This window comes from Pan paniscus, chromosome 3 (assembly GCF_029289425.2).
Source record: "Pan paniscus chromosome 3, NHGRI_mPanPan1-v2.0_pri, whole genome shotgun sequence".
In the NCBI taxonomy this organism is placed as follows: Eukaryota; Metazoa; Chordata; class Mammalia; order Primates; family Hominidae; genus Pan; species Pan paniscus.
The window spans coordinates 3,206,672-3,231,815 of NC_073252.2; the positions used below are offsets into that span (position 1 = coordinate 3,206,672).

Here is a 25,144-nt window from a genome sequence, read left to right on the forward strand (position 1 = left end):
CACCATGTTAGCCAGGATGGTCTCGATCTCCTCACCTCGTGATCCACCCTCCTCGGCCTCCCAAAGTGCTGTGATTACAGGCGTGAGCCACCGTGCCTGGCCAACAGATGACATTTTCTGACCAGGCACATGCCATCCAATTTACCTGTCGATCATACCATTGTATAAAGCAGCAGAACTGAAGGGGAAATATGATTGTTAAACACACCGAATTGCTTTTATGTCATTTGAGATAGTTGGTGTAAGTGTCTTGACTTTTTATATTTGGAAACATTAAATAAAAACATAAATTTTTAAAAAAGGGATGTTAAGATAGCTGTTCATCCTGATCTTAGTAGTATCAGTCTGAAAAAGCATGCTGAAATACCTTCATCTGAAGGCCGGCAGAGACCAGCTCATGTAAGGTCTGGAGGTGCTTTCTTCTGAGAGCAAGAAGAATCACGGAGCATTTCAAACACATACAAAATAGACAGCACGGTGTGATGAGTCCTGCTCTAACCTTCATCCAGTGTCAGTGGTTAGCTCATGGCTAGTCTTATGTAACTTCATTTCCCCTTCCCCCCATATAAGTTTTAGGCACATTTCAGATGTCATTTTATCCAGAAACATTTCTGTATCTAATATAATCATAGTAATACTACACCTAAAATGTAAAACTAATTTCTTAATACCATCAAAATCTAGCTAGTGTTCGAATTTCTAGTTGTCTCAAATGTCACTTTTAGATTTTTATTTTACAGTTTGTTTCAATCAGGATCCTACTAAGGTCCACATATTAGTTCTCAGATTTTAAGCGAGGAGTGAGTGACATGATCTGACTTACATTAAAACTCTCTATGGCCAAGTTTTAGAGAATGGATTGCTGTGGGGGTTGTTAAGAGACTGGAAGTAGAGAAACCAATTAGGAGGCCGTTGAGTGTCCAGGAAGTGAGTGATGACAACTTGGATTTGAGTGACATCTGGGGGATGGGAGATGTGGAGGAAGCAGATGTCACTTGGGCAGGCCATACTTATTTGTCACGCTTCATCCAGATTTTTGTTTTCTGTTGTCTGTGTTTATTTGAAAATATTGTTCCCAAAGATTTCATTAATTTAGCTATCAATATATTGTTGATGGTGAAATCTTAAAATGTATTACATAAGTAAAATCAAAGCAACATTATAGAATATTGAGATAGAGAAACATTCATCCATACTTTAATCAACTTACTCAAATTTATTCCAGCTTATTTGCCATTATATCATTTTGCCAGTGTATAATTATGGCATTACATAATAGAATAAGAAATATAGTTTGCCACTTAATATGTTTTATACTCTTTTATCTGTATTATGCTAAAGAGTCTCTGTAGTTACATGATATTGTATTGAGCAGATTTTAATGTTTATGTTACATTTATTTATTTGAGTCAGGGTCTTGCTCTGTCACCCAGGCTGGAGTGTAGTGGTGCCATCATGGCTCTCTGCAGCCTTGACCTCCCAGGTCGAGTGATCCTCTCTCCTCGGACTCCTGAGTAGCTGGGACTACAGGCGTGTGCCATCACTCCTGGCTAATTTTTTTGATTTTTTTTGTTGAGATGCAGTCTTTACTATGTAAGCTAGACAGCTTGGAACTCCTGGGCTCAAGTGATCTTCCCACATCAGCTTCTCAGAGTGCTGGGATTACAGGCATGAGCCACCACACCTGACCTGTTCCTACTTTTAAAATTATTTTATTTTAAATTAGTTTAAATTTATTCTAAGATACTATGAAAAATGTTCCAGAAGTTAGTTTTTTGCATGTTTTTCCCATTCTCTCTCTTTTTTAACTTTTTGATTAAATAATATTATTATTATTTTTTAAGACGGAGTCTTACTCTGTTGTTCAGGCTGGAGTGCAGCGGCATGACTCAGCTCACTGCAAACTTTGCCTCCTGGGTTGAAGTAATTCTTGTGCCTCAGCCTCCTGAGTAGCTGAGATTACAGGTGCGTGCCCCCACGCCCCACTAATTTTTGCATTTTTAGTAGAAACAGGGTGTCACCATGTTGCCCAGGCTGGTCTCAATCTCCTGAGCTCAGGCATCCACTTGCCTCGGCCTCCCAAAGTGCCAGGATTACAGACATGTGCCACCGTACCCAGCAAATAATAACTTCTCTGTAGAGATTTTACTTGAAAACTAAGTTGATGAAACCTGAAGTCATAATTGATAAAAATGAAGGACAGGTTTGTACTGCAAAGTAGAATTATGCTTAATCTTGATTATTGGGCTCAGAATGTGTATACTTTCATTTTGATTTACATTTATAGACTTCCTTATTGAAGGAATGGAGCATGTGTATACCTGGCCTGCAGTGTTTATCTTATCCCATTCACACAGCAATTTGTAACTAGGGGAAAGTAATACCTGCCTTATCTTAAATATGATGGTTTTACAAAGATTCCTGTCTTTCACTGTCTTCTGGGAACCAGGAAATAGCTATAGTTACCTCTAAAATATACCCTCATATCCTTATTTACCGATGAAAATGGCTTATAATTGGGACTCATAATGATTTTCTTTGGTCTTTTATTGTTTTTGAAACACGAAGCAGAACATTTTTATTATTGGCTCAGAATGTTCAGCTTTAATTACATCTAATGAGGAAATATTGCCAGATAACTCTTATTGTTTTGTTCTTTGGTCATTCTTTTGGAAGGTTTACAATAAATAGATTGGGTAACCAGAATAAATTAAACAATTTAAAGGATATAAATAGAGAAGAATAAGTTTCAGAGATTCCACTTAGGCTGGGCTCTTGCCTGTAATCCCAGCACTGTGGAAGTCTGAGGCAGGAGGATCACTTGAACCTAGGAGTTTGAGACCAGCCCGGGCAACATAGTGAGAACTCATCTCTACCAAAGAACTAAAAAAAAATAGCCAGGTGTGGTGATGTGGGCCTGTAGTCTCAGCTATTCAGGAGGCTGAGGCAGTGGGATGGCCTGAGCCCACAAGTTCCAGGCTGTAGTGAGCTATGATTGCACCACTGCATTCCAGCCTGGGTGGCAGAATAAGGCTCTGTCTCAAAAACAAAGAGAAAAAAGATTCCACTGAGGTCATTAGTTCGTTTATTCTATGTTGATGTTTAGTCCCCCAATTGTTTTCATGTTTTGCCTTTAAGTTCTCGAAGTAGTGGCTGGGGGCGGTGGCTCACGCCTATAATCGCAGCACTTTGAGAGGCCTAGGCGGGCGGATCATCTGAGGTCAGGAGTTCGAGACCAGCCTGGCCAACATGGTGAAACGCCGTCTCTACTAAAAATACAAAAATTACCCGGGTGTGGTGGCACGTGCCTGTAATCAAAGCTACTCGGGAGGCTGAGGCAGGAGAATCACTTGAACCTGGGAGGCAGAGGTTGCAGTGAGCCGAGATCATGCCACTGCACTCCAGAATGAGCGACAGAGTGAGACTGTCTCAAAAAAAAAAAAAAAAGAAAGAAATACTGCCACTTTAAGCATATTTTTATCTTATCTTTACATTTAGAACAGAAATATCAAATTGATCTTTTTCTTAAAAAAAAAAACACTAATTTCTTCAACTGATTCTTTGGCTATTGGTTCCACAATAAAAATATCTTTTTTGCATAATAAACTCTACTTTATAGGCTTGTTATCCAAAGTGTGGTTCAAGTTCAGCAGCATTGGTATCACTTGGGAATTGATGAGACATGCAGAATTTCAGGCCCCACTCCAGACCTAATGAATCTTAATTTGTGTATTAATTTAATTCCCAGGTGGTTCATATGCACATTTGAAAGCTAACAGGGCGTGGTGGCTCATGCCTGTGATCCCAGCACTTTGGAAGGCCAAGGTGAGAGGATTGCTTGAGGCCAGGAGTTTGAGACCAGCCTCTGCAACTCAGGGATACCCCCATCTCTACAAAATTTTTAAAAAATTCGCCGGTCATGGCGGTGCACGCTGATAGTCCCAGCTGCTTGGGAGGCTTAGGTGGAAGGATCACTTGAGCCTGGGAGGTTGAGGTTGCAGTGAGCTGTGACTGGGCCACTGCCCTCCAGCCTCGGTGGCAGAACAAGACCGTGTTCCCCTCCCCCCGAGAAAAGAATGTAATGTCAGTAGCCATATTCACAGAATTTTAAATTTGAGCCATCTTGGCATGTTAGGTTATTAACAAACTGAGCATCTTGACCTCAAAAATTGCTGGTACCTGCCATTGTTCTTTTAACCAGAAAGGAGCTGTTAGGGAGGAACATTTACCATTTTGTGAGTTATGTGTGAGTGGCTTCTCTTCTGTTGATCTGTTTGTGGGATCCTTTGCAAAACCACTGCTGGTACCTTATGGGAAAAAAAATCAGAAATCAAATTTCTTTTGGAATAAACTGTGCTGTTCTTAGCAGATCTTGTCTGTGTGGAACAAATCATGTCTGTAAAGAATCACGTGGTCAAAAGTTTAATATTTAGTTCTTTTCGGATTTGTCAGAGGACTTAATTGCTTTGTTAGATTGTTCTCTTGTTCTCTTCTTTGGAACAATGGCTAGGACAAAACACAGCATTGGTTAGTGGGAGGGTGGGAGGTGGTTGATCAGCCATGTGCCTCTGAGGCCACAAAGAAGCCTCACAGGTCATGGTTTCCACTGTCAGTTGGTCATTACATCCTCCTGTTGAAGATTGTGTTTACCAAGCTCATGTGCTCATCATGAAACACTGTTAGACATTGATTTGAAAACAATAATTTCTTTTATTTTGATTCTGTAGGAACCTAGCAAGATTGTACAATGAATGGTGATTCTCGTGCTGCGGTGGTGACCTCACCACCCCCGACCACAGCCCCTCACAAGGAGAGGTACTTCGACCGAGTAGATGAGAACAACCCAGAGTACTTGAGGGAGAGGAACATGGCACCAGACCTTCGCCAGGACTTCAACATGATGGAGCAAAAGAAGAGGGTGTCCATGATTCTGCAAAGCCCTGTGAGAAGAGAAGTCTTTCTCTGACCAGATGTCATCTTTCCTTTTCTAATACTTCAGGTCTTATGCCCTGTTGTATGAGTGGCATAGTTCATTGATCTTATCACAGGAAATCAGTGCCTTGAGTATACGTATATGGTTGTTGAAAGAAATCAGTTCAGTTCATGTTATCAGACATCATAAATGAAAAATCTTCATTGTCGTAAAGGATAGGAAGTGTTAATTTCACCTTTTTACTCTTGTGACTTTTCTAGAGGGTCTTTATATATTGGGGCAATTTTTAAATTACAATTTAAAAAATACCTAGCTTAGGCTGGGTGCGTCGGCTCAAGCTTGTAATCCCAGCACTTTGGGAGGCCGAGGTGGGTGGATCACTTGAGGTCAGAAGTTCGAGACCAGGCTGGCCATCACGGTGAAACCCTGTCTCCATTAAAAATACAAAAATTGGCCACGCGCGGTGGCTCACGCCTGTAATCCCAGCACTTTGGGAGGCCGAGATGGGTGGATCACGAGGTCAGGAGATCGAGACCATCCTGGCTAACACGGTGAAAACCCATCTCTACTAAAAATACAAAAAAAAATTAGCCGGGCGTAGTGGCGGGCGCCTGTAGTCCCAGCAACTCGGGAGGCTGAGGCAGGAGAATGGCGTGAACCCGGGAGGCGGAGCTTGCAGTGAGCTGAGATCATGCCACTGCACTTCAGCCTGGGTGACATAGAGAGACTCCGTCTCAAAAAAAAAAAAAACAAAAAACAAAAAACAAAAATTAGCCGGGCATGGTGGCGCATGCCTGTAATCCCAGCTACTCGGGCGGCTGAGGCAGGAGAATCACTTGAAACCGGGAGGCGGAGGTTGCAGTGAGCGGAGATTGTGCTACTGCACTCCAGCCTGGGCAACAGAGCGAGACTCTGTCTCAAAAAAAAAAAAAAAAACCCTAGCTCAGTCTCCTGGGTGTATGGTCGGCCTTAACAGTACCTGCTAATTGATTGATACCTTTAGTTAGAGTCAGCATTTTGAGCCACAGTCATGGCCAACTGAGTGTTTTCCAGATTGCACCTTTAGTCAGGTCGTTGTATCTGCGTAGTTTTCTGATGTTGCTGCTGCTGCCTTTGTGTGTGCATCATCCTTTTTTGTCCCTTCTTCTTCTGATTTGTTCTTACTGTGCCCCTTCATACCAGGGGAGTGTCATTTGGCAGAAGTTTATTGATTTTCTTAAAAAATGTTGATTGTCTCTTATGTGCTGTTTAAGGAACTGGGCATTTAGCAGTAAACTAGACATACAAGGCCTTTAGTAGATTTTGTTTAGTTGTTGTTACTGAGGTATAACTTACATAAAGTACACAAATCTTAAGCATATAGCTTGGTGAATTTTGACATAAATGTTGCTTGTGTAACTACCCAGATCAAGTCTTGGACTTTACATTCTAGTCGAAGGAAATAAACAATAAAGAACAAGCAGGAGGGCAATGCAGAAAGCAGTAGGATGATTAGATTAAGTGTGACTGTGGTCAGAAAGGCTGTTCTCAGGAGGGAAGGTTTAATCTGAACTCAATGACAGGAAGGAGCCAGTCTTTCAAGAATCAAGAGGGGGCTGGGTGTGGGTGCTTGGCTGGGCATGGTGGCCCATGCCTGTAATCCCAGCACTTTGGGAGGCCAAGGCAGTGGATCCCTTGAGCCCAGGAGTTCGAGACCAGCCTGGGGAATCCGCATCTCTACCAAAAATATAAAAATTAGCTAGGTGTGGTGGCATGCCCCAGCAATCCCAGCTACTCAGGAGGCTGAGGTGGGAGGATCACTCAAGCTGAGGCTGCAGTGAGTTGTGATCATGGCAGTGCACTCCAGCCTGGGTGACAGAGTGAGACCCTGTCTCCAAAAAAAAAGGAGACGTGTTCCCAGCTGAGGAACCAGCTAACATGAAATTCCTAGGATAGGGATGGGCTTGATGAGCCCACAGAGGCAGAAGGCAGCCAGTGTGGTTCGGCCTGGGAGTGGCAGAGTGAGGTGCAGTGAGGTTGGAGAGAGAGGAGGGAGCAGATCCTGGAAGGCTGTGTATGCTGAGATTGAGAGTTTCCATTGCATTCTGTGTGTGGCAGAATCATTGGAGGGCTGCAGACAGGGAAAGGACAAACGGTATTTTAAAGAAAATTATTCTGGGTTTGGTTTAGAGAGAAAATTGGCTGGGGCAAGAGAAAAAGCTGTTGTCCAAATGAGAGATCATGGCTGCTTGGGTCAAGGTGGCGTAGTAGAGGTAGGAAGAGGTAGATTTGTATGGCTTTCATTTTGAAGGTAGTGTGAATAGGACTTGCTGATGGATGGGGTGGAAGAAGTGAAAGGGAAAAAAAGAATCAGGATAGCACCGAGACTTTTGGCTTGAGCAGTTTACTTACGTAAAAACAACAAGAAGCGAAGTAAAAATGACTCGGGATAGTTGAGTCATTTTTGAGTTGAAACTGATAGCACCTAGTGTGTGCCAGGCATTGTTCTAGGCACTGGGGATGCAGAGATAAGAGAGTAAAGTTCCTGCCCACAGGTTGTTTAGAACACAGTAAGCATCAAGGCTGGGTGCGGTGGCTCATACCTGTAGTCCCAGTGCTTTGGGAGGCTGAGATAGGAGGATCACTTGAGTTTAGGAGTTTGAGGCTGCAGTGAGCTATGATTGCACCACTGCACTCCAGCCTGGGGCTTGAGGTTTTGCCAGATGGTTTGGTAGAGTTGGAGATGTTAGCAAGAAAGGGATTACAATGTAATCATTACAATGGATCTAAGCCAGTGAGGGAGTTCAGAACAGGGGAGGTGAGCCAAGGTGAGAAGGTGTTAGGGTGATGAATAGATGGAAGAAAGTGTGAGCTGGATGCTAGGAGGGGGTGGTTGCAGGGCACATACTTGGCTTTGGGATTGAAGAGGGACATGGTTACTAGGAATGAGCAGGTGTAGTGCTGACCATGGACGTGGGAGCCTGAGATGGGTTGGATGACAGGGTCTTTGGAGGAGAGGAGGTCCGAAAGCTGAGAGGTATGAGGGTCCCAAACTGAGGGTATGGATGTTGAACCAGCAAGAGTTATGATCAAAGTAGCACACACAAGGTCCTTAGGCTAGTGACAGCTGGCTGGAGCCAAACGTTAAGATCCAGATTGGTGGCTCCAGGCCCTCACTCAGGACTAAGCTCAGCTCTGTGCCACGTGTCCTTTCTGCATGTACAGGTCGTCTGAAATGCTCTTTATGCATAGGGCTCCTGTACTGTGGTTTTCTTCTTTTTGTGTCTTCCTTACCAAGCTTTAAGTTTCTGGATGGCAAGGACCATATTATTTATCAGTATATATATCCTTAGTATCTAAAACAGCGCCTGGTACTTAGTAGTGTGTGTCGAATTGAGCTTTCCCTAGATCTGCATGTGGATTTGAAAACCATTGAAATAGATCCTTTGAATTTTCAGACTGAGGGCTCCTGAAGGCAAGGAGCTTGTTTAATTTAGCTTTTGCTTCCCCTGTGACCAGCACTGTCTGTGATGTTCAGGAGATGCCATCTGTATCTCTTACTCTCTCCCTTTTTTTTTTGAGATGGAGTCTCACTCTGTCGCCCAGGCTGGAGTGCAGTGGCGTGATCTTGGCTCACTGTAGCCTCCACCTCCCGAGTTCAAGTGATTCTCCTGCCTCAGCCTCCTGAGTAGCTGGGATTACAAGCGTGCACCACCATACCCAGCTCGCTGCAACCTCCTCCTACTGGCTTCAAGTGATTCTCCTGCCTCAGCCTCCCAAGTAGCTAGGAGTACAGGCACAAGCTTCCATGCCCAGCTAACTTTTGTATTTTTAGTAGAGATGAGGTTTTACCATGTTGGCCAGGCTGGTCTCGAACTCCTGACCTCAAGTGATCCGCCTCCCTTGGCCTCCCAAAGTGCTGGAAGTTACAGGTGGAAGCCACTGCGCCCGCCCTATCTTTATTTGCACATATCTCCCTTTCTCTCTCATTGCATTGTGCTTTGATGACAAAGATGGCTAAATAATCACCATGTTTTGTTTTTTTCCTTTATTTCTTGCTTGCAGTCAGAGTACCTCTCAGCTTTTCCCTTCCTCGTGGATGACTACAAAATATGATCTGCAACATTATTTGCCATGGTTTGGTAAATAGGGGGTCCTCAGAGGGCTCTTGACAGACATTCTATTCTACCCTTAATTAACAGCAATACATCTATTTGTTGTGTGCTTCCCCCAAGTGATAGGTACTCTTAGACTGTCCCTTGGCAATTTCCTGCAATATGTTTTCAGCTCAAGCAGTGAGAAGCTAGAAGTAAATTTGATGTGGATTAACATCCAGTGAGCTTAAATTTTCATACTGGATATCATTTATAATTGTTTGACAAGATATTTCTTTCTTTCTTTTTTTTTTTTTTTTTTTTTTTGAGACGGAGTCTCACTCTGTCTCCCAAGCTGGAGTGCAGTGGCGGGATCTCAGCTCACTGCAAGCTCCGCCTCCTGGGTTCACACCATTGTCCTGCCTCAGCCTCCCCAGTAACTGGGACTACAGGCGCCCACCACTACGCCTGGCTAATTTTTTGTATTTTTAGTAGAGACGGGGTTTCACCATGTTAGCCAGGATGGTCTCGATCTCCTGACCTCGTGATCCGCCCGCCTTGGCCTCCCAAAGTGCTGGGATTACAGGCGTGAGCCACCATGCCTGGCCGATATTTATTTCTTTGCAGGGTATGTGAAAAAATTATTTTAGTGCAGGTTGGGAATATAAATTATCTGTATTGTTATAATAGTGATTTTCTATTAAAATCACCATCAATCCAATTGCACTTTTTTTTGCCTGATTTAGTATTATTCGATAAAGGATGGATGGTTAGGGTTTTTTCCACATTTAAAAGTAATTTGAAAAGTATTTTGAAGAAAGTACTGCAAAGGATAAAGTAGAGTATGAAAAATTACTAATAATCCTATCACTAAAAGGATTACAATGAACATTTTGATGTATTTACTTTTTTTTTTTTTTTTTTTTTTTTTGAGACAAAGTCTTGCTCTGTTGCCCCGGCTGGAGTGCAATGGCCCAATCTCGGCTCACTGCAACCTCTGCCTCCTGGGTTCAAGCAATTCTCCTTTCTCAGCCTCCCAAGTAGCTGGGATTACAGGCGCCCACCACCACGCCTGGCTAATTTTTTATATTTTTAGTAGAGATGGGGTTTCACCATGTTGGCCAGGCTGGTCTCCAACTCCTGACCTCAGGTGATCCACCTGCCTTCGCCTCCCAAAGTGCTGGGATTCCAGGCATGAGCCACTGCGCCCAGCCAATGTATTTACTTTTCATCTTTTTCTATGTTTAGGTATGTATTTGCTGTAATAAGGACTGGTTATACTGCTTGATAACATTGTCACTCAAACATATATCAAGAGCACTTTTATGCCATTTAAGTTTTTTTAGCTTTTCATGTTGAATGCATGCGTAGAATTCCCAGTGTATTTGATCAGTCCTCTGTTGATTGAAACGTAAGATGTTTTTCCCTTTTATCAATAATGCTGGAATGAACATCCAAATGAATCAGTCTTTGAGCACTTCCTTGAATGTTTCCTTAAAATAGATTCCTAAGAGTAGAATTCCTGTTCAGAGTTTTAAGCTTTTATTGTATTAAATTACTTTTTAGAAAAGAATGTACCAGTTTATATTCTCAGCAGTAATGTGTGAGAATATCCGTTTGCCTTTCCAGCACTGGATGAAAACAAAAAATTGGTCTATGTGATAGCTACTTCTGACCCCCTGCCCAAGGAACAGAAAATAAATGGTATCTCAGTGTTTTAATATTTTTTATTAGGCTTTCTGTGAAGAATTGGAATCAATGATACAGGAGCAATTTAAGAAGGGGAAGAACCCCACAGGCCTATTGGCTTTACAGCAGATTGCAGATTTTATGACCACGAATGTACCAAATGTCTACCCAGCAGCTCCGCAAGGAGGGATGGCTGCCTTAAACATGAGTGAGTAGTTCCTGATTTTTAATATATGTTCTGTAGTTTTCAGGTAAAATTTCCTGAAGATTGCTCATGTGAAATAAATGGGCATTTAACTGTATAACATAACAGAGTTGAGTATTTTGAAAATTAATGTGTTTTCGTTAGTCATAGTAAAAGATAGGCTGGAATTCTGAAATCATCTTGAATGTTGCAGACTCCTCTTTTCTTAGCCAGTGAGACTTTGTTATTTCCGAGGCAGATGACTTTTTATGTGTCTTCCCAGCCCCTATGTAGATTAAAATAAACTAATAGAAATAATGCTGTGGAGTAGCACATCAGTTTTGCCTGGCCAGCATTTCTTACCTAGCATTCTTCACTGCTGTGTCCCAAATAGTGAGAAAGAGAAATTCTAAAAGAAAAGCCAGAGGAAAAGTACTGGATGGGTGAATGTGAGCAAAGAATGGTCAGCTGTGCAAGAATGCAGCTTTGCCATGGCAATTGAGTTTGCAAATGTTAACATGACAAAGCATCAACTAATCTGAGCCACTGCATATTGTACCTTGGATTAGTCTCTGATGGGTCTGGTTGGATAGTCAAATCTGATTGCCCAAAATAAGGTGCTGGTTTCTGTTAGATATGCTGACATTTGCTATTGACCTGTCTGCTCTGTGGTATTCTTAGAAGTTAAATAGCATTCACCAGATCTGATATATATTGTAATTAATGTCTACAGAATATTAACAGTCACATTTAATCCATAGCTCAAACCTCCATCCTGAAATCACATGGCCACCACTAGGAAAGTTTTCATGTGGATTCCGTTTTTTTTGTTGTTGTTTTTGAGACGGCGTCTTGCTCTGTCTCCCAGGCTGGAGTGCAGTGGCGTGATTTCAGCTCCCTGCAAACTACCACCTCCCAGGTTCAAGCTGTTCTCCTGCCTCAGCCTCCTGAATAGCTAAGATTACAGGCACACACCACCACACCTGGCTAATTTTTGTTACTTTTAGTAGAGACGGATTTCACCATGTTGGCCATGCTGGTCTCAAACTCCTGACCACAAGTAATCCACTCACCTCAGCCTCCCTAAGTGCTGAGATTACGAACAGGAGCCACCACACCTGGCCCATTTCTTCTGTATTAATTAGCAAGAATGTTCTGTCGGGAGAAACTTCCCTTCAGTTCTTTTGGTTACCTGGTGGTACAGTTTGTGTAGGAAAGGCAGGATCCCTTTCCGAAATAATAAGTTGGCTTCCAATCATCCTTCAGTGATGAACAATTAGTTGTTTTTTTTTTTTTAGTATTATTTGAATTTATGATTTAAACATAGTCAGTGTGTTTCACATCGTTGCAGTTATTATCCGGATTTGTTGAGAACTTTCCTTCTGAATGGATGTTGAACTTTGTGAAATGCTTCTTTTCTTTCTGTTAAAATGATCCCTTAGTCTTTCTTCTTTAGTTTGTTATCGTGAATTATGTTTTTTTGTTTGTTTGTTTTATGTATTTATTTATTTAGAGATAAGTTCTTGCTCTTTCACCCATGCTGGAGTACAGTGGCACGATCACAGCTCACTCTACAACCTTGAACTCCTAGGCTTAAGGGATCCTCCATGCCTTCCATGCCTGGCTAATTTTTCTCTTTTCTTTTTTTTCTTTTTTTTTTTTTTTTTGAGATGGAGTCTTGCTCTGTCACCTGGGCTGGAGTGCAGTGGCGCGATCTTGGCTCACTGTAAGCTCCGCCTCCTGGGTTCACGCCGTTCTCCTGCCTCAGCCTCCCAAGTAGCGGGAGTACAGGCGCCCACCACCATGTCTGGCTAATTTTTTGTATTTTTGGTATAGACAGGGTTTCACCTTGTTAGCCAGGATGGTCTCGATCTCCTGACCTTGTGATCCTCCCGCCTCGGCCTCCCAAAGTGCTGGGATTACAGGCGTGAGCCACCGCGCCCAGCCCATATTGGTTATTTCTATCTCCTTTCTTTTGTTAAGTCTGGCTAGAGGTTTATCTTATTTTATTATTTGTATTTTATTTTTAAGCTTCTCAAAGATTCAACTTTTGCTTTAATCAGAAAGCCTTAAAAACACTTTTCTTCTCTAATATACGTTTAATGCTGTAAATTTCCTTTTAAGCTTGCTTTACTGCACCCCACAAATTTGGCTATCTTTTTGTTATTGATTTCTAACTTGTGTTAGTATTGGAAAACAGTCATTATGAAATTGTCTTTGAAGTTTTCAAGACTTTATTGTCTAATGTGGAAGATAAATATCTCAGAACCATTAGTATTTGATTTACATTTGATAAGAAATGTTAATATTTGAGGCTTTTTGGTAAGTCTCGCTTTGTTGCCTTGGCTATTCACAGCTGCTATCATAAAGCACTACAGCCTCAAACTCATGGCTTCAAGTGATCCTCCTGCCTTAGCCTTCTAAGTAACTAGGACTACAGGCGTATACCACTGCACCTGGCTGAGTTTTGTTTTTCTTTATTTCAGGTCTTGGTATGGTGACTCCTGTGAACGATCTTAGAGGATCTGATTCTATTGCGTATGACAAAGGAGAGAAGTTATTACGGTGTAAATTGGCAGCATTTTATAGACTAGCAGATCTCTTTGGGTGGTCTCAGCTTATCTACAATCATATCACAGTGAGTATTAAATGGGCTAGTAACTGAACGATAAATGAAATATTTTGTGTCTGGCATCACCTCTTTACATTTAGGAGAAGAGGGAAGCAGGCTGAGCTTCAGTAAGTCTTGGAATACCTCTTCTGATTCCTGACTACAGAGTGTAATAACCTGAGAATCAGCCAGTTTGGGTTAAAAGTTACAGGAACAGCAGTTCTTGAAAATTTCTTTTTTGCGTGCTAACCTAATAAAACAACTAAGTGTTTACCAGATTATACGCAGTTTCTAAAATTATTTTTATGCTTAAAAACCTAAGAATGATGATGTTTTCTTTCTTAGTCTGACCAAAGCCTTCCGTCTCTCAAACTTATTTCTTCAGCTACTCCAGTTTTAACTATTTTTCAACATTATTAGGCTCTCTTTTCCTTCATTCTGGGTATCTGCTTTCTCTGGACCAAGCGCTGTTCTAACTGTGGTTGTGTCAGTGGACAACATGAGTCCTTCCCTTGTGGACAGTCACTTCTTCATCCCAATCCATTAGCCTATTCTTCACTCCCTATTTTGTCCATCTTGTATTTCATGGTCCCTCATTTCAGCAATACTCTGCCAATCCTGTACTATCCCTCCCAGCTTCTGAGTAGGCAAATCCTGCTGTGGAAGTCCTCCCACCAGAGCCCATTACCTTTCTCCATAGATTCACAACCCAAATCTCAAATGGGCCCATGACTTCACCAGAGCCCATTACCTTTCTCCATAGATTCACAACCCAAATCTCAAATGGGCCCATGACTTAGCCTGGCAACCATAACTCATCTCTCTTACAACCTTACTAATATTTAAGCCTTCTCTACTATCTTTGAGACTCCTGACCTCCTTCTTCCACCAAATGACCTCATCATGTCACAGAAAAAATGGGTACCCTTACTGACATTTGTAGCCATTCTGTACTCTTGACCACCTGTTATAATGTCTTGCCTTCTGCCTGTGGCCAGACTTTGCTCCCCTGGCTTGGAATTCCACCCTTCCTGCCTTCTTTTTTTTTTTTTTTGGAGACAGAGACTTGCTCTGTCGCCCAGGCTGGAGTGCAGTGGTGCAATCTCGGCTCACTGCAAGCTCCGCCTCCCGGGTTCACGCCATTCTCCTGCCTCAGCCTCCCGAGTAGCTGGGACTACAGGCGCCCACCACCACGCCTGGCTAATTTTTTTGTATTTTTAGTAGAGACGGGGTTTCACCATGTTAGCCACGATGGTCTCGATTTCCTGACCTTGTGATCCGCCCACCTTGGCCTCCCAAAGTGCTGGGATTACAGGCGTGAGCCACCGTGCCCGGCCCCTTCCTGCCTTGTTAGATTCACAGTGCATTGCCAGGGTTCTTCTGTTCCTTTACTCTTTTGTAGAGATAGCTTCTTCCTTTGAACTGCTTCCTTCCTTTGGTTTTGAAACTTGTTCCAGTCTTCTGTTTTTTTCATGTAATTTCTTTTAAAGGATATTTTAAATTGTTAATACAGTGCCTGCTTTTTGTATCAAGTGTACCTTATGCAGATGTCTAAAGAAAAAGTAATTCCACCAATACTTCCATCTCTCTTGAGGCAAGCAGTGTGTGCGCTGTTCAGATTGCTGAAATGTTTCCTCCATACTCACACACACATAGGTTTTTCTACACATGGACTCATAACCAGTGGTGCTTCGTTAAGCTCCATTCTGGACTCAGAGGAATGCTAAGCCTCTTGAGGTGACGGTCTGGAGCTCACCTTGTGATTAGTGTGTTGTGCCTCTGGGACTTGATATTGGTCTCTGCCAGAGAGACTGAGTTGCCTTCTATCCATCTGTTCTTGTTTCCGCTTAAATGAACTTTTCAAAATGCAAGCCTTACCATGTCATGCTCCTGTGTGCAGCACGCTCACTCTGTGTAGAATGTCATCGCTGCTTTATTCCCCTGTAGCAGTTACCCCCATCCATTCTGTATGTTTAGCTGTTGCTGTCCGTCTCTGCCCACAGGAATATAAATTCCACAGGGAGAGCGTCTGTTGTGGTCCCTGCTGTGGCCCCGGGACCCGTGGCACAGAGTAGGCATGCAGTAAACTTAGGTGAAAAACTGAATGAAACCCCCGGCTGAACTGAAATTACCTCAGTGAAGTTGTGAACAAGAGCTCGCTGGGACCTTTTGACATTTGATTGGTGGGTCCAGTTAGCCTAGCACAAATGCCAGCTCCCTTCCTGGTGCCTGCAGGGAAATTGCTGGCCTCTGTCATCTAATTATACTTGACAGAATGCTGTGGTGGAGATTAGTGCTAAGTGGTTGCCTGAAGATCAGTGCGGTGAAAATGTTACCGCTGTGATCGGAAACGTAACCCTAGCTGTGATAACAGCTTCACCTTCTTCGCAGGTTTTAAAGTGCTGTTTGCCTAGTCCTATTTTGAATGCTGATTAAATAAGTTTGAATTGGTTAAATTGCTTGTTTTCTCCTCCTTTAATTGTTTAAGAATTGGCAAAATTAAAAAAGTGTTTTCTGTAAATTATCTCCTTGGGGCTTAATACCGAGTAAAAAGAAATGCAAGTTACCTATAAAATGTTTTCTATGTCTTATAAACTAGAACTAGAGAATCTTTAAGGAAGAAAGGTTTTGGTTTATTTTGTTTTACTATTATGGCATCCACTTCTTATTTACTATCTAGGTATGGTATAGACGCTTAACAGAAAAGCAAATACTAACAGTGTCAACAAAAAGTGACAGCAGGTCATTCTGCCCTTTCTTTGAAAGGGGGTCATAGGGATTTTCTGCTAAAGGGATTTAAAATTGCTAACAGGTGTTAGAAGATTGGAGATGATTGTCTGAAATAGATCTTTAAGATTGCATTGGATTTGGAGAAGTGTTTGTGGGGGCTGGGGGGAGGGGGACAAGACGGGGTGGCCCAGTTAGCACAGTGGACTGGGCTTCCTCTCTCGGTGGCACTTAGCTGATGGCTTGGCCTGCCCATTCTGATGTCAGTGGAATGCTGTCAAGGCTTCGCACCTGCAGAACCTGGCAGGTGCTTGTTCAACTCCATTCTGGATTCCAGAGAATGCTAAGCCTCTGAGGTGATAGTCTGGACCCACCTTTGTGACCAGTGCCCTGTGCTTCAGGGACGTGATAGTGGTCTCCTCTGGAGGTGCTGAATTGGGTACTGCATTGGTCTGCAACAGGAGAGTCTCATTCTTCATACACAGAGAAGGGGCAGTACATGTGTGGGAAGAGACACAGGGAGAGCAGTGCTGGTCTGACGGGGAGGGACAACTGCAGAGGAAAGTGACTTCAAAATATCCTTCTCTATTTTTACTTGATGTTTGTAGTTTTGCACTTTCTCCTTTTTGCTTTAGATTCAGAGAATTGAATGTTTTAAGCCTCTAAAATTAAAGTATGTATTAATAGATCTGTTAGTTAAGCTTACAGTTGGAAATAAATCTTAAAATAAGTAAAAGAAGGAAACATTATTAATTACAGCGTTATTATTATTATTATTATTTTTGAGACAGGGTCTCACTCTGTCACCCAGGCTGGAGTGCAGTGGTGGAATCTTGGCTCACTGCAACTTCTGCCGCCTCGGTTCAAGTGATCCTCCTGCCTCAGCCTCCCAAGTAGCAGGAACAGGCATGTGCCACCATGCACAGGTGTGCACCACCATGCCACTAGCTGATTTTAGTATTTTTAGTAGAGATGGGGTTTGACCATGCTGGCCAGCCTGGGCTCAAACTCCTGGCCTCAAGTGATCCGCCTGCCTCGGCCTCCCAAAGTGCTGGGATTACAGGTGTGAGCCACTGTGCCCGGCCCAGCATTATTTGTAATAATGAAATTATTATTATTATTATTATTATTATTATTATTATTTTAGGCAGAGTCTCACTCTGTGGCCCAGGCTGGAGTGCAGTGGCATGATCTCGGCTCACTCAACCTCTACCTTCTGAGTTCAGGCAGTTCTGCTGCCTCAGCCTCCCAAGTAGCAGGGATTACAGGCACCTGCCACCACACCCAGCTAATTTTTTTCTATTTTTACTAGAGATGGGGTTTCACCATGTTGGCCAGGCTGGTTTTGAACTCCTGACCTCAAGTGATCCGCCCACCTCAGCCTCCCAAAGTGCTAGGGTTATAGGTGTGAGCCACTGCACCCAGCCAGTAATGAAAAATTTTAAGAGTCCTTAAGTATTCAGCAGTAGATAGGAAATGGCTCAGTTATTCAATATCAATTTGAGAAAATGTTGTATACTATGAAAAACAATTACAAAGATCATGTAGAACAAGTGAAACATGAAAAATGAAAGGTATCAGAAATGAGAAAATATGAAATATATACTGTTTACAGCTATATGAAATATGTACATATATGTATGGGGAGAGAGAGACAAAAGAGAAATGACTGACAAAAATGGTTGTGTGATACTTTTTAAGTGTGGAACCTGACAGCAGGCTTCTAAAATTTAGATGGAAGAGCGGAAGGCCAAGAATAGCTAAGACACCCTGAAGAACAGCTAGGCAAGGAGACTTTTCCTACCAGATGCCAAACTTAATATAAAGTGGTGGTAATTAATATAGTGTCCTTTGGGCAAAGGAAGATGCAGAGGGATCAGTAGGGCCAAACTGCATGCATTGAAACAGACATGCCGTAGTCGGCATTGCAGCTCAGTGGGGTGGGGGATGGACTGGCAATGATGGCTGCTGGGATGCTTGGGTAGAAAAGTCACAAGTGGAAATAATTATATGAGACTTCTATACTATACATAATCACAAAGCAATCCCAGTGAATTAAAGATTAAATGTGAAACGCAATACTTTAACAATTTTAGGACTAATATAGGTGAAAATCACTGGCCTTGAACCTCTGGCCTAAGGAGAGATGTCTTATGACACAAAAATCACTTATCGTAAAAGAAAAGATGGATAAATTTGTCTACATTTAAAGTAAACAAACTTTTTCCTTATTAAAAGATACCATAGGCCAGGCGTGGTGGCTCATGCCTGTAATCCCAGCATTTTGGGAGGCTGAGGTGGGTGGATCACCTGACGTCAGGAGTTTGAGACCAGCCTGGCCAACATGATGAAACCCATTTCTACCAAAAAATACAAAAAATTTGGCCAGGCATGGTGGTGTGCCTGTAGTCCCAGCTGCTGGGGAGGCTGAGACAGGAGAATTGCTTGAACCCTAGAGGCAGAGGTTGCAGTGAGCTGAGATTGTGCCACTGCACTCCAGCCTGGGTGGCAGAGTGAGACCCTGTCTCAAAAAAAAGGTAAAAGATACCATAAAGACAGTAATAATAAAAGCCGCAACCTGGAAGGTTTGTCCCACATGTAGCCAACGGAAGTTAATATCTGAGGCTGGGTGCGGTGGCTCACACCTGTAATCTCTGCACTTTGGGAGACCAAGGTGGGCACATCACTTGAGGCCAGGAGTTTGAGACCAGTGTGGCCAACATGTGAAACTCCGTCTCTGCTAAAAATGCAAAATTAGCCAGGCGTGGTGGCGCACACCTGTAATCCCAGCTACTGGGAGGCTGAGACAGGAATCACTTGAACTTGGGAGGTGAAGGTTGCAGTGAGCTGAAATTGTGCCATCCAGCCTGGGTGACAGAGTGAGACTCCGTCTCAAAAAAAAAAAAAAAAAAAAGAAATAATATCTGGAATAGATAACTGTCAGTAAGAAAAAGACAAACCAGTATAAAATGGACAAAAGGCAAGAAAGGAATTTCACAGAAGGGGAAATAAGAATGCCTTATAAAAATATGAAAAGTTACTGAAATCATTTGGTCACCAGGAAATTATAAATTCATATCACAATGAAACGTCATTTTATAGACATCAGATTTCTTTTGTTGTTGTTGTTTGAGACAGAGTCTCACCCTGTCACCCAGGCTAGAGTCAGTGGCACGATCTCTGCTCACTGCAAGCTCTGCCTCCCAGGTTCACACCATTCTCCTGCCTCAACCTCCCGAGTAGCTGGGAGTACAGTCGCCCGCCACCACACCCGGCTAATTATTTTTGTATTTTTAGTAGAGACAGGGTTTCACCATTTTAGCCAGGGTGGTCTCCATCTCCTGACCTTGTGATCCGCCCTTCTCGCCCTCCCAAAGTGCTGGGATTACAGGCATGAGCCACCATGCCTGGCCACTAGAATTATTGTATTTCTTAAGCTAATTGATAGATACATGGATGTTTGATTTATTATTATACTTACATTGTCTTATATCTTGTAAATACCCTTGTATGTGTGTTTTTAAAATAAAGGCTTTTAAAAGAAGCAAAACAAAAATCTGAAACTTAATCTTTTCTTATTTTCATCCTTAATTTTCTTCATTCCAACCAGTATATACACAGATCCCTTGTTTTATGTTTTGTTTTGACTGAGCTTAGCAATTAGACAACTGCTTACTTTTGTGTTAAATAGTTTAACAAGTTAGGATGGGCTGGATGCAGTGACTCCCGCCTGTAATCCCAACACTTTCAGAGGCCAAGGCAGGAGGATCACTTGAGCTCAAAAGTTTGGGACCAGCTTGGGCAACATAGTGAAACCCTGTCTCTATTAAAAAAAAAAAAGGTCAGCATGCTTTTTAAGATAAAGGAGGCTGGGCACGGTGGCTCACGCCTCTAATCCCAGCATTTTTGGAGGCCAGAAAAAGTGGGTGCATCACTTGAGGCCAGGACTTTGAGACCAGCCTGGCAGACGTGGTGAAACCTCGTCTCTACTAAAAATACAGAAATTAGCTGGGCATGGTGTGCCTGTAATCCCAGCTACTCAGAGGCTGAGGCAGGAGAATCGCTTGAACCCGGGAGGCAAAGGTTGTAGTGAGCTGAGATCGTGCCCCTGCACTCCAGCCTGGGTGACAGAGTGAGCTTTGTCTCAAAAAAAGAAAAAAAAAAGATAAAGGAGCTGACTTTAGGAAATAGAAAGCAAGGCTGACTCAGCATTGCAAAGAAGTGGGTCATAGGGATTTATAGAGACTGGGTGTTGTAGTTCACTATCCATGTAAATGACCCCTAGCAATGATTTAGTGTTGCTGCTCCCACTACCACTAATGATGGTAATAATGGGTAGATGCCGTTTATTGCGAGCTTTATTGTAGACACAAGCTCTTCCATCCCCACTTAGTCATGAGGAAAACAGGAGCTCAGGGTGCCCAGAACACCATAGCCAGTTCTTGGCAGAGCTAGGATTTGAACTTAAGTCTTATCTGACTTTGGATTTTGTGCTCTTAACCCTGTTATGCTCTACAGAGACAATCAGGTGAGTTTAGCCTACAGATCATATAAGGGGAGACAGGATAGATTTAGATGTCTGAAAATTAAATTGTAGAAGGGGGTTAGAATTTGTTCTGTGTTATATACTAGAGGCAGTGGTGACAAACACAGGAAAACAGATTTCTTCTCAGTGCTAGAAAGAACGTTTTAATCCTTAAGTCTCTGCAGCATCTGTTTATGACAGTGCTTCAGCGCCCATGACATGGTGGGCTCTCAGCGAGTAGGTGGTCATTTCTTTCCTGAATGAATAAATGAGGGAGGCTGGGGTAAGCATCCTCATCACTGAAACTAAAACAAGCAGACCCTGGGTATGCTTCTGTTTGGGCCACTACAGAAGAAATCACTATGTGGGTTAGGAAGCTGGACTAAACACCTTAAGTCCTTTTCAACAAACACTCAGCTCCAACTGTCCGACCCTAGTTAGGATTCTGGGTTCCTTAACCCAGTAGTAAATGTATTTGAACTTAATCTTTAGGAAGCCTTTTGAGCCTATACTAAAATCATTATAAAAACTAGAATGAATATTTTTGAGGGCAGGTCTCTTCTTTTTTACTGCTGTATTCCTAGTGTCTAGCATATGCTTGATGCATAGTGTAAACCAAATCTGCATTGAATTAATTACTGTGGAGAGAAAAACATACTGTGGAAGAGGCAAACCAACGAAGGCAATGAGGATGTGGTGTTGTAGAGACTTAAGAAATGGATTATGCTGGGCACAGTGGCTCACACCTGTAAGCCTAGCATTTTGAGAGGCTGAGGCGGGAGGGTTGCTTGAGTTCAGGAGTTCAAGACCAGCCTGGGCAACTTAGTGAGACCCCATCTCTACCAAAATAAAAAATAAAAAAATAGCCAGGCTTAATGACTTGTGCCTGTAGTCCCAGCTACTCAGGAGGCTGAGATGTGTGGATCACTTGAGTCAGGAGGTTGAGGCTGCAGTGAGCGTGATCGCGCCACTGCATTACAGCCTGGGTAACAGAGTGAGACCCCATCTCAAAAACAAAAAAAAAACAAAAAAACCAGATCAAGTAGTAAGGATACAAGTTGGTTTTAATTATTTTTTTATTTTTTATTTATTTTATTTATTTTTTTGAGACAGGGTCTTGTCTGTCACCCAGGCTAGAGTGCAGTGGCATGATCATGACTGACTGCAACCTCTGCCTCCTGGGTTCCAAGTGATTCTCGTGCCTCAGCCACCTGAGTGTCTGGGACTACAGGCGCCTGCCACCACAGGCGGCTAAGTTGTCTATTTTATTTTATTTTTTTAGTAGAGACGGGGTTTTGCCATGTTGACCAGGCTGGTCCCAAACTCCTGGCCTCAAGTGATCCACCCGTCTTCGCCTCCCAAAGTGCTGGGATTACAGGCTTGAGCCACAGTGCCCAGCCTAGGTGTCAAGTATTTTTAAAAATTCATTTTGTCAATGCCTACTGCAGCAAGGAAAAAAAAAAAGGACATTCTGTTTGACTTTTTAAAAGTAAGTTTTGGCCAGGCACAGTGGCTCATGCCTGTAATCCCAGCACTTTGAGATGCCAAGGAAGGCAGATCCAGTTGAGCCCAGGAGTTTTTGAGACCAGCCTGGCCAGCATGGTGAAACCCTGTCTCTATACAAAATACAAAAATTAGCCGGTCACAGTATTGTGCGCTTGTAGTCCCAGCTACTCAGGAGGCTGAGGTGGGAGGATCATTTGAGCCTGGGAGGCAGAAGTTGCAGTGAGCCATGATCACGCCACTGCACTCCAGCCTGGGCAACAGAGTGAGACCCTGTCTCAAAAAAAAAAAAAAAACAATGTAAGTTTTGGTTTTCATTATTATATCCCTGAGGAGTGACACCTTTTTGCCTTTGACACTAGTAGCCACCAGAAAGTGCGATAGAGTAACCCAGCAGTAATTTATTGACCTGTCAGAAGGCTAGTGTGAAACTGTTTTTTCCCTCTATAAAGTCAGTTATCATGAACGTGAGCAAGAAGCACTTCATATATGTGATAAATTAGTACAGTAGAATAATGGAAAGCTTCCAGTACCCCTTGGCTTCGTGACAGGCATTGTGCATGGACGCTTCCCTGCATAGCTCACTCAGTGTTCTGAACAAACCCGTGAGTTTGTAGCCTGAAAGAGATGCAAATAATTTCACTTGGATCTTTGAGCTAATTCAGTCATTTTCCCCACAGACCAGAGTGAACTCCGAGCAGGAACACTTCCTCATTGTCCCTTTTGGGCTTCTTTACAGTGAAGTGACTGCATCCAGTTTGGTAAGAATGTCCTTCTCTTTGGCAGCTTGTATGTGCAGGTCATGTTAGGTCATTCAACATCGTCGGATCAGCTAAATATGTAAAACCCAAGAAACAAGAAAGAGCCTATGTTTTATGTGGTGTGTTCAGTTAGAGAAAAACCTTTGAGAGAAGTTACAAATATTGTAACCTTGAGTTTGAATAGTTTCTAGTTAGGGTAATTTGAAGTCCTCTTGGGCTGGGGTGCAGTGGCTCATGCCTGTAATTCCAATACTTAAGTTCGAGACCAGCCTGGCCAACATGGCGATACCCCACCTCTACAAAAAAATACAAAAATTAGCTGGGCATGGTGGTGCACGCCTGTAGTCCCAGCCACCTGGGAAGCTGAGGTGGGAGGATTGTTTGAACCTGGGAGGTGGAGGCTGCAGTAAGCCGAGGTTGCACCACTGCACTCCAGCCTGGGCGACAGAGCCAGACCCTATCAAAAAAAAAAAAAAGAAAAAATGAAGTCCTCTTGGTATTTTAAATTTTTATTTTTTTATTTTCAGGTTAAGATCAATCTACAAGGAGATATAGTAGATCGTGGAAGCACTAATCTGGGAGTAAATCAAGCCGGCTTCACCTTACACTCTGCAATTTATGCTGCACGCCCGGACGTGAAGTGCGTTGTGCACATTCACACCCCAGCAGGGGCTGCGGTGAGTGGCTGCCCTGGTAGCATCTCAAGTTTTAAAGCTGCTTAGTGAAAGGCACTGCACGTTTCCTCTGAATTGCCCTTGTTGTTTATAGTCAGTAAAACTAATTTTGTTGAATATAAAAAAAAATGGTGTACCACTAAGTTTGACTTTCTTAAAATAATTTTTTTTCCTTTTAAGGGGTCCATATATCCCATTTAATTTGGAAAAACATGTAATAAGTCTGAAAATGCCTATTAGATTTAACAATTGGCCGGGCATGGTGGCTCATGCCTGTAATCACACTACTTCGGAATGCTGAGGCGGGAGGATTGCTGAGCCCAGGAGTTGGAGACCAGCCTGGGCAACATAGTGAGACCCCGTCTGTACAAAAAAAATTAAAAAATTAACCAGTGTGGTGCATGCCTGTACTTCCAGCTACTTGGGAGGCTGAGGTGGGAAGATTTTGAGCCAAGGATGTTGAGGTTTCAGTGAGCTATGGTTGTGCCTCTGAACTCTAGCTTGGGTGACAGAGTAAGACCTTGTCTCAAAAAAATAAAATAACAGTAAACAAAACAAAGTCATAGAGAATTGAGGGAGAGGTAAGATTTCAGGGTGTTGAAGACTGTGGGGACATGCAAAATGACAGCAGTAAGCAGGCATCTCGTTCGAGAAGAATGGGAAAAGAAGGAGAGGGCAAGCTGGGGTGGTGGGTGGAGGGTGCTGTGGGCTCGGGGAAGGGTGTTTGGGGTGTGGGAGACTTGAACGTGAGGACAGTCTGTGGGGACGAGCTGGGGAAAGGGAGAGGTTGAGGCCTAGAAACCAACCTGTCCAGCTCCCCGCAGCCAACCAGCGGGACCCAGGCTGGATTGTGACGGGGAAGAAGAAAAGGAGCGGCTGGGAGAGGAGACACAGGCAGTGCAGGCTGTTACAAGGCTTAGCTTCCAAGCTGCTCAGGAACCCTCCTCCTCAGCTGTGCACCAAGCCTTACCCCTTCTGGTGTGAACGGGCCGCTCTGACAAAGCCCCAGACCCCTCCGTATGAAAGTGCACGTGCAGGCTATCTGCTCAATGTCATGTGAAAGCACAGTACTTGAGAAGTATGCTTTTTATCACCAATTTTATATAAGGACTTTTGGGGTTTATTGTACAACAGATGACCTTATTGATTCAGTTATGCTGTATTTTTTTTTTTTTTTTTGAGACGGAGTCTCGCTCTGTCATCCAGGCTGGAGTGCAATGGCGCGATCGCGGCTCACTGCAAGCTCTGCCTCCCGGGTTCACGCCATTCTCCTGCCTCAGCCTCCCAAGTAGCTGGGACTACAGGTGCCTGCCACCTCGCATGGCTAATTTTTTGTATTTTTAGTAGAGACGGGGTTTCACCATGTTAGCCAGGATGGTCTTGATCGCCTGACCTCGTGATCCGCCCGCTTCGGCCTCCCAAAGTGCTGGGATTACAGGCGTGAGCCACTGCACCCGGCCCAGT

At 43.1% G+C, this 25,144-nt stretch overlaps 1 protein-coding gene across 18 annotated transcripts in view; it reads left to right on the top strand.

The window, feature by feature from the left end:
- ADD1 (adducin 1) overlaps positions 1-25,144 on the top strand; it is an 86,307-nt gene that overhangs the window by 27,272 nt on the left and 33,891 nt on the right. For all 18 annotated transcript variants that reach the window (XM_034958239.4, XM_034958231.4, XM_034958240.4 and 15 more), the window contains 5 exons: positions 4,728-4,942; positions 10,741-10,903; positions 13,366-13,517; positions 22,926-23,006; positions 23,534-23,683. In XM_034958239.4, the coding sequence (XP_034814130.1) occupies positions 4,748-4,942; positions 10,741-10,903; positions 13,366-13,517; positions 22,926-23,006; positions 23,534-23,683 (741 nt within the window). In that variant the 5' untranslated portion in view covers positions 4,728-4,747. The remainder of the gene's footprint in view (positions 1-4,727; positions 4,943-10,740; positions 10,904-13,365; positions 13,518-22,925; positions 23,007-23,533; positions 23,684-25,144) is intronic.